Source organism: Euprymna scolopes, chromosome 18, assembly GCF_053919585.1.
Source record: "Euprymna scolopes isolate OS-2025 chromosome 18, ASM5391958v1, whole genome shotgun sequence".
NCBI classification, from domain to species: Eukaryota; Metazoa; Mollusca; class Cephalopoda; order Sepiida; family Sepiolidae; genus Euprymna; species Euprymna scolopes.
In genome coordinates, this window is record NC_136499.1 from 24257993 (window position 1) to 24267996 (window position 10004).

Sequence of the window (10004 nt, forward strand, 5' to 3'; positions counted from 1 at the left end):
TTGATCAAGTAGTTTTATTTTTATAAGGAAAATCATTTCTAAGTGCATGGTTTTTTTTTAACCCACATCATGGCTTTTTAAAATCTCGCAAGTTTGAACTATTTAGAGTTATCCCCTTTGTCATTTCAGAATATTTTCAAGATAGCATCGTGATATATCATCTCTTGTAATTTGCCCATAAAATTTGATTTTCTTATTTGAAAATAAAACTACTTGCTCAATTTTCATGACTTGTTTAAAATATTTTCTTTCCATCATGGGTACATATATCATACAGATTTTTCTTTATTTTTTAATATAGGGAGAATTCTGGACAAGCACCTAATTGTTTTATATATGATATAATGAAAATAAAACTTTGGTTTGGGGATACCAATTATTGGAGATACCAATAAGCTCAGATGTGTGCAAAGTGTAAGATATTTGGATGAGTAGAGCAGCGAGTTTTATACAAGGGGCGTTCCAAAAGTAATGACTCCTATTTTTTTTTTATTCTGCCTGAATGGATCAGAGAGGATTGAAAACTGCATTCTTATGATGACTTATGCATTTATGATCTGAAAGTTCCATCTCTCTGTTGCAGATATTAACGGTGTGAGACTCTAAGAAAGGAACCTCTGCCGTAGATGCGCATCAGAAAGCAGAGATGCATCATTGAATTCCTAGTAAAAGTGCATCGCGAAGAGTGGTGACTATGTAGAAAAATAAATTTTGGAGCATGAACGATAACGCATTTTAATGGTACCACTCCTGTTTTCGTAGTTCTTTAAATTACTGAGCTACAAAAAAAAAAAAAAAAAAAAGAATTTTTAGGAGGCTTTATTTTTGGAACGACTCATAAATTTGTGGTAACATTAAAATTTGACCAATTGACAATGTAGGCAGATTCTTTAACTACACTTTATTCATTTCTTGTGATCCATAATAAACCTCCAAGAATGGAGAGGCAAGCCTTGTCAACATTCTTTAAGCTTTAAAAATACATTGTATCAATCAATCAATACATGCTGAACAGAAATCAACTAATTAAGGGGGAGAAAAAAAAAAAAAAACAAAAAAAAAAAATATGGTCCAACATGAAGAAAACTTAGATATTCTTACATTCTATAGCTGGATGTGAGTTTTTTTTTTATTATTATTGTTGTTGTTGTTTTTAAGGAGAAGAGGGAAAAATAAAAGCATAGTTGTGAAAAAGAAAAATTAATGGGAGTTTGTGCATTATAATTGGCTATAAAAAATTGGACTTTAAGTAAAAACACTATTAGATAATTATGTGTCATGTCAAAATTAATAAAAAAAAAAAAAAAAAAAATTCGAAAAATTCCGAAAAATGATAGAAAAAAAATAAAAATTACAAATAAAAAGTAAAATTTATCAACTAATGCAGTTTCATCAGTTACTTCTGTTGTGGTCAATTCAGTATGACAAACATCTTTTTCTGCTAACTTCTGTGATTTTAAACTACAAAAATGGTGGATCTAGACTATACGATAAACAGCTATGTTTTTTTTTTTTTCTAAAAGATAGTTTTAGCAGATCAATAAAAAATTTAAAAATTACAAGAAATGATTGAGTAGAAGATATGCTAGAACATTTTAGAAAAATACATTGCTATTATCATATATTCCCAATCCACCATTTTTTCATTTTGAAATCGCAGAAGTTACCTGAAAACAAGGGAGATAAATCGGTTTGTCACACTGAATTGACTATACTGATAAAACTTATTTGATAAATTTGATTTTTACTTGTAATTATTTTTCTACTCTAATCATTTTTCGTAATTTTTACTTATTTCAACATGACACAATTATGTAATAGTTTTTTTTTTTAACTTAAAATTCATTTTTTTGATATCCAATTATAATACACAAGCACCCATTAAGGAACATATTCTGGGTTTTTCTAATGTGTATGTGTAATATATGTATATATATCTATATACATATATTTTTTAACCGGTCATCTTTCATACTTTTTGGTCCATTTCATGTTTTTTTTTTTTTTTGTTTTTGTTTTAATAATTTCCTTTTTCTTTTAGAAGTATTATTTCTTGAGTCATATATTTTTATAAGACTTTCACCTTCTGATACAGAATGAGATAAAAGTTTAGAGCTTGTTTGAACCAACAGAAATCTTCAGATGTTACTGCTAAATTAAAACATTTTTTTGGTGTTTGTGCAGATTAGTGATGTTTTAAACAATTTCATTTCAAGTGAAAACATTATGTACTTACGTGCCATGTCGAACTTTGTATAAATTAAAAAAATTACAAAAAAAAATGATCCAGTAGAAAAATAATTACAAATAAAACTAAAACTTATCGAGCTTATCAATTTATTGAATGTTTTAATGTTGGAGAGTTCTGAAGATCCAGGTGATGAAATTGCAACAATCATTTTGACTAATAATTCTAATTCCGCCATCTTTAAATACAGAATGGCGGAACAAAATTGTGGATAATTTTTTGTTAAAAATATGCCTAGCACATCTTTACTGGATCATTTTTCTTAATTTTGAAAATTTATACTAATTTCAACATGAAACCAAAGTATGTAATAATGTTTTCATCTGAAATGTGATGGTTTCAAGCATCACTAATTGGCACAAGTACCAATTTTTTTTGGTCTTGAGTGATTTCCCCTCCCCCATCTTTTACCAATTGGCCCTTTTTAAAAAAATTTTTTTTATAATGCTTGTATTTAATTTTTTTTTTTTTTTTTAAATTAAATTTTTTTGTTAACTTTATTTTGGCCATGTTGTCAAAGAAGTTGTGTATAGTAAGTAGTTCATCTGTAACGTTATGGGAAGGGATATTTACCTCCTGACCACAAACCTTTTTTGCCACATATTTCCTTTCTAAAAAAAAAAAAAGGGGGTTACATAATAGCAGTGCATCACTGGTCAAAAGTTCAAGTCCTAAAAAATACTTTTTTTTAAAATAAGTTAATCCACTTCCATAACCGGGTCTGGTTTCTCACCCGCAGCTGATGAAGATCCCTCAGAAGATGGAGGTTGCTGCTGTTGCGACGATTGCTGATTGCTTTGTTCATTCGACTTCGTACTCGTTTCGCTATCTTTCGGAGGTTCGGCTTTAGGTTTTGGCTTATTTATGATTGGCAAACATAACGACTCGAGGTTGTAGCGTTGAGAATTGATTTCTGAACAGCTAACCAATGGGTCCTCGAATATCTTGCGCTGATTCTGCTGGTTCTGGGTCCTCTCAAACCATTCAGACTTCTCCTTCAGACATTTCTCAACTTTCTTCACATCTTGCTGCTCAATGTGGCTATACCGCTCGTCCTTCTGCAAATAGAGGTCCAGAAACTTACGAACTTGTTGGAGGACACTGCCAAAGGCCTGGAAAGCTCCTGGACGCTCCATGGCTTCCTGGTATCTGTGGCAAATCGGGTTGCCCAGTTTCTTGAGAGAAGCAAGCTTGTCAATATACACCTGCTTCATCTGATCCTCACCTTCATCATACAACCAGTTTTCTACATCACTTAGGATGCTGCTAAAATCGATCCGTTGCTTTTCTTCAACATACTGCTCGAGGGCACCATAAAGACGGTCGCGCATATCGTAAACATATTCCTCGACTGCATTCTTCGCATCCGCACGGTCCTTCTCAAGCTTGTCTTGCATTATCATCTGGTTCTCTCGCTCGATGCTTAGTTGTAACTCATTCTTGCTAAACTGCGGCACGATGGATTCGACACGCAAGTCGACCATCCTTATCTTTTTCATCTTTTTATTAGCTGGTTCTTTTTTGTCACCAGACGCCTGCTTGCCGGAACCGTCCTCTGTTTGCATCGGACTTTCGGTATCGTTTTGATCGGACGCTCTAGAGTTATCCTGGTTATTATCCGTATCATCTTCGTCGTCTTTTCTGTCATCAACTTCCATGGATTCGCTATTATCAGAGTTATCCACCTTTTCAACCATGGAAGCTTGAGTAACGTTAAAGATTCCGTGGATGTTGATTCGTACTTTTAGTTTCACCTTGGAACTTTCGCCGTTCGCCTGTGGCTGGATATTGAAAATCTTAAACGAACCAAGCATCGCTCGCGGCACTGTAATTTTTTCATTGGGTGAATAATGAGCATTCAACTGAAACTCTGATTTCCTATAGAAGATCAGCATCTTCGAGAAAGGAAACTGATGAAAGCGGGGGAACACTTCCATAGAATTGTCCTCAGCGACACCGCCAACCCAAGTCATGGTAATAGCGTACGGTTGACAGTCAGCAATGGAGAAGTCGCGTACTCGGAATGTAGGAGATAAGATAGCGCATTGAAGGGCACATCCTCTTGCAATAACTTCATCCGCATTAAGTGTTGTGCTTGGCTCCATTCCAAAGATTTTTTTCACAAGTGCTTTAATGGCCGGAATCCTGGACGACCCTCCTACGATCTCAACAGAGTGGAGATCGTCTAAGTGTAATTTCGATTGACTTAAAATTGATTTCATGGTATCTTCAGCCCTTTTAAATAAATGCGGACACATCTCTTCAAACTGGGCTCGGTTCATGGTTCCAGACACATCCTTGTCATCCATGAAGCATTCGATATTAAGTGGAACGGGTTGCGTAGTGGCACTCATCAGCTTCTTCACCTTCTCGCATTCGTTTATAAGTCGGATGAGAGCCTTCGGTTTGGTGTTAGCATCGATCTTGTAACGCTGCTTGAAATCTTCCGCAAAATAAGTAGATAAAATCCGATCGAAGTCGCGGCCCCCAAGATAGGGGTCGGACGACACGGCCAGCATTTTCAGCTTACCCTTATTAAAAGCACACACGCACACCTGGAGAGCGGTGTAGCCCATGTTGACAAATACGACATTCCTCGATTTCTCTTTCTCTTCCGGTAGATCTTGTTTGTAAATACCATATGCCAGGGCCGCTGCCGTGGTATCGTTCATCAATTTCAGACAATTAAGTCCGCACATATTAGTAACATCAAGCAGGGACCGCCTCTCGGCATCTGTAAAATGAGCCGGAACGGACACGACACAGTCGACTACCTTGGTTTTCAGAGCTGCCTCGGCAGTCTCTTTTAATTTCGTAAATAATACAGCAGTCATTTGTTCGGGCCGAAATGACTGTACATCATTCATATAGTTCACTTTAATAATTATGTTATCATCCCCATCCGACACGACAGTGAAAGGAAAATGTTTGACCTCTTCTTGGACCTGCGGGTCGCTAAATTTGCGGCCCAGAAGTTGCCGAAAACCAAACACTGTATTACGAAAATTGCTCACAGCCTGATTTTTGGCCGATATACCCATAGATCTAGATTTCTCATTAAAAGACACATAACTTGGGGTACACCTGTCACTATATTCGTTAGCAATAGTCTCTATTCCGCCGGCCCGGGCGACAGAAATATAACATGACTGACCGCCGAAATCTATGCCCACCACCGACATTTTTTTTTTTTTATTTTTACAGGCACAAAACGGAATAAGAATAGTCAACACGGGGGCGGATTTTCGTCAGGTCTAAAGTAATAAAAAAATAACCGGCCAACCTGTTTAGAAGTTCTTGTTTTCACTTGCTCTCCAGTTCCGGAACGATCTACCGGGTAGTTTTTAAATATATCTGTAGAAAGTTCTGGACGACGACGACACGTGAAACTACTCGAATAGAAAATTCCGTATGAAAGTAACTCTTTCTCCGGAAGTCGCTCCCAGAGTTAGCGTTCTTGCTTTCGTTCGCCTACGTCATAATACGTCATCGTTCGGAGTGTGTAGCGAAAAGAAAAAGAAAAAAAGAATCTTGTGTCGTTACATAAAATTTAATTCTATGGATCACCGCAAGTGCAATAAAAGTAAAAAAATAAATAAATAAACAGCCATTTTACTTTTAGAGATTTCTCAAAATTCATTCCCCATTCTGATGTCCTAAAAAAGATAGATAAGATATTTTCTTTGTATTATTTAAAGCACAAAATTTTTTATCGCGAGTTCGCCAAGACACACTTATAGAAAGTTGGACGATACATCGGCCGAAACGTCGTGAGAATAACATCCTAGATGAGAGCAGTCAGTAGTCCTAATAATATAAATAATACAAATTATCAATCCTCGTCTTAAAAAAAAAAATCCTGAAACACATAATTATCGTTTTGAAGAAATTAAACTCCTAATAAATAATTAATATTTTTTAGGAAATGTTTCGTTTCACCTACTTTTTAAATTAACTAAAAAAAAAAAAAAAAATGAAATTATAAACAATTTTTTTTTAGAAATTCTTACATAGTTTAAATTCATATAGAAATTGATTTTATTGCATATTGCAAAAGTACTTTATTTAATAAAACAATTAAAAATACAGCAACCATTGGAATAACTTTTTCATTTCGCTTGATTTTCACCCACAATTTTAGATAAAATTTATTTTGGGGTTTAAATTATATTTCTTGTCCAAAAATGATTTAAAAAATTTTTTTTTTAAAGCAATGAAAATCGAACATTAATTCGATGTTGTAATCGCTGGCGGCCATGTCGCTTTTTTATTTTATTTTATTTTTTCAGTAGTATTATTGTTTCTTGCATCCAAAATGTTTTTACTGTGTTAAATTTTATTACATAAACACTTTTTAACACTGCCCCCTCATAAATTTGGAGGATTCGTTTGCATATCCACACGCGCATGCGTACACATACATGCGTAACGAAATTTAAAAAAGACAAAAGCCGTAGCATACTTGTTAATTCAATGTTAAAAGTTTACCTTATATTTGTTAAAAAGTAAATTTTATTTCCAAGGTAAAAATATTTCAACGATCCTAATATATATATATATATATATATATATATATATATATATATATATATATATATATATATATATATATATATATATATATACTAGCATTTCAGCCCGGCGTTGCCCGGGTGTTTGGGGGTGTATGCTGAGCAAAAAAAAAAAAAAAGAGTAAATTTTTTTTTTAATTTGACCCCTATTATGACCCCTTAAAATTTATAGTTTCGGGCTCAAATCACTTTATTAAGTTAGATCCAGGTTCAAGGAACCTATATCTAAAATTTCAAGTGTCTAGACCCAAAATTGTCGGAGGAGTTTGGTAGAGTTCTTAAAGGTCAAATCGTTGAAATTTGACCCCTTAACAGCCAAATTTCTGGCTGACACCCGTCACATCGATTTTCCCAAATCTCAGTACCCGGTATTTCAAATTTCGAGTCTATAGACTAAAAATTGACAGAGTTATTGCGTAGGGAAATGTACACAGACAGACAGACAGACACACAGACACACAGACACACAGACACACACGTTCACTTTTATAGATATATAGATATAAACAAATGACAAAAATCTATATTTCAAATTTCATGATGTTGACCATCTTACAATTTATTCCTTTAATTACATTTAGTGGAGCAGATTAATGTGATTTTTTGCCAGAATCGTTCATTTGGTGATACAAGCATGAAATTTGGCATCAATAGTCTCTGTAAGTTACTTTTTCAGAAAAAAGTGCTGGCCATCAAAAATTCCAATATGGCGACCATTTTTTTCAAGATGGCCGCCAGCAAACCACAAATTTCCATAAACGTTCATTTTTTCCAACTTTTATACCTAAAAAGGACTGCTAATGCAAGGATGACAAAGTGGATAACCTGTTTTTGCCTATAAAATGCCCCAAAAAGGCTTACAAACCATGCTAGCCATCCTGAAGAAATCAGGTGTTCTTAATTCCGTTACCTTCCTCACTCCATACAAGCCCCTGAATCAACCCATTGAGAAATTGTGACCAAGGCGGCACATCTCACGAGGATCAAATTAAGTACCACTGTTTTTTCCACAGAAGGAGAATTTTGCAGAATATTATGACGAGAGTGTATGTCGCTCACTACCAGGGCACACTGGTGACAGACACTGCTGTGGAACTCAGCATGGGGTTCAATATCAGCTAAACTCCAGTTTAGTGTCCCAAATGCTATCTAGCCAGCCCCTAAGGTTGGATAGCCGCACCTGGATTGACAGGATGTGCCAGCGCGGGAGAGCCGAGCCAAGGATGACAGGGGCTTTATTGTTATCCGGATGGTGTACAGATCGCACGGGATTTAAATGATATTGGATGAACGATCGGGTTAGGTGTAAGGCAGCAGCATGAACCTAACTGTATCCCATGCATCAAAGTGAGCAAAGGTGGTAAGGTGGTAAAAGGATAAACCCTCGGCCTACACCACTTCAACGACTCTTACGATGGATGCCAAAACTAGACAGCAAACTGACTGGAGTAAATGTTGCCTTTGTCAGGTTGACAAAAGAGATAAAACTCTAATTTCACCTCTTAGCTCATTCCAGAGGAAACAGGACTATGCTGGATATGCAAAAATTGCAAAAAATGTGCCTTTGTTTTATGCCCTTAATGATATGCCAATACCCTTTAATCCAGCACGGTTAGATGAAGGAGAAGGCATAGAAGCCACACTGATACGAAATAAAGCAAAATATCACCAAAGCTGCCGACTATTGTTCAATAACACAAAGCTGTCAAGAGGACAGAAAAGGAAAATAACCCCCAGTACATCAGGCACAGAAGAGAACCGTGAGAAGAGACAAAGGACCTCAGACCCTCCAGAGGTACAGTGCTTCTTATGTGAAGAAGAGGATGAAATATCAAATTTAAGACAGGCAATGACCATGCAGCTGAATGAAAGGCTTAATCAGTGTGCCCGGACCCTAAACAATGGAAAGCTCCTAGCAAAGTTAAGTGCTGGTGATGTTGTTGCCCAAGGGCTGAAGTATCACCCTCGATGCTTGGCACAGTTATACAACTCAGAGCGAGCACATGTCATGACGCAAGAGGAGAATGACAGCGGTCAAGAGAAAGACGTTTACCCCCTAGCGTTTTCAGAGCTTGTGATCTACATCATGGATAGCATGGTTACCGGTACAGAAACAGCACCAGTGATATTTCGACTTGCTGATCTAGCCTCACTTTACAAGCGTCGGCTGCAACAACTAGGTGTGGAATCCCCAGAGGTCAATTCTACCAGATTAAAAGAGCAGTTACTCTCTAGGATCCCTGAGCTTGAAGCACATAAGAAAGGGCGAGATGTCCTTCTTGCATTCAGAAAAGATGTAAACACCATTCTATCTGATGCTAGCAAGTACAGTGAAGCCATTCATCTGGCTAAAGCTGCTGATATCATCCGGAAAGAGATGCTGGCTCACAAAACAAAATTCAGCCAGGCATTTCAAGAAGGGTTTGGAGAGGAAGCCGTTCCCCAGGCACTTCTGCAGTTTGTTTGCAGTATTGAGCATGGGGTGGACATAAGGTCCCATCTGAATCATGGTATTGTGCAGTCAGATGTGGCCATTGTTCAACTACTGCAGTTCAACTGTTACTCAAAGTATAGGGAAGGTTCGAAATCTCAAAGACATGCCAAAGACCGTGAAACACCATTTGCTGTTTATGTTGGAATGAAAGTTTTTGCAAAGACAAGAAAGAGACAACTGATCGACAAGCTGCATGAGAATGGAATAAGCACATCTTATGACAGCGTTTTGGAAATATCAGGGCAGTTGGGTGAGACTGTTGTAAAGCAATATGTGAAAGATGATGTCGTGTGTCCACCAAATTTGAGGAAAGGGCTGTTCACAACATCTGCTGTAGATAACATAGATCACAACCCAACAGCAACAACATCAAGCACATCTTTCCATGGTACAAGTATTTCAATGTTCGAGCACCCAAGTTCAGATAATGTAGGAGAAGCACGCATCTTAGCCAATGTTGCAGAAGGTCGGACGAAGAAGGTCCCGGATCTTCCAGAGTCATATACAAATATTCCACCAGCCTTCTTCCGTAAGAAGAATCCAGAACCAAGCATCCTTGATGACTTTTCACTTCCAGATCCCAGACTTTTCCAAGAGGAGGTCAAGCTTGAAAATGAATGGTTGGAAAAGGTCCATAATACCACTGATGTAGATGGTTCACCAAATGTAACATGGTCTGCCCATCATGCAA

The 10004-nt window shown here is 36.6% G+C and overlaps 1 protein-coding gene across 1 annotated transcript; it reads right to left on the reverse strand.

Annotated features, from left to right (window-relative positions):
• Positions 1 to 881: 881 nt before the first annotated feature.
• Positions 882 to 5718, reverse strand: LOC145297528 (heat shock 70 kDa protein 4-like). The gene has a single exon (XM_080143457.1). The coding sequence runs from the start codon at positions 5428 to 5430 to the stop codon at positions 2947 to 2949; it is 2484 nt and encodes an 827-aa protein (XP_079999583.1). The 5' UTR covers positions 5431 to 5718; the 3' UTR covers positions 882 to 2946.
• Positions 5719 to 10004: the final 4286 nt, after the last annotated feature.

What these genes read in the sequence shown, in the direction of transcription:
- LOC145297528 (XM_080143457.1), bottom strand. Translation starts at nt 5,430, where the DNA reads ATGTCGGTGGTGGGCATAGATTTCGGCGGTCAGTCATGTTATATTTCT.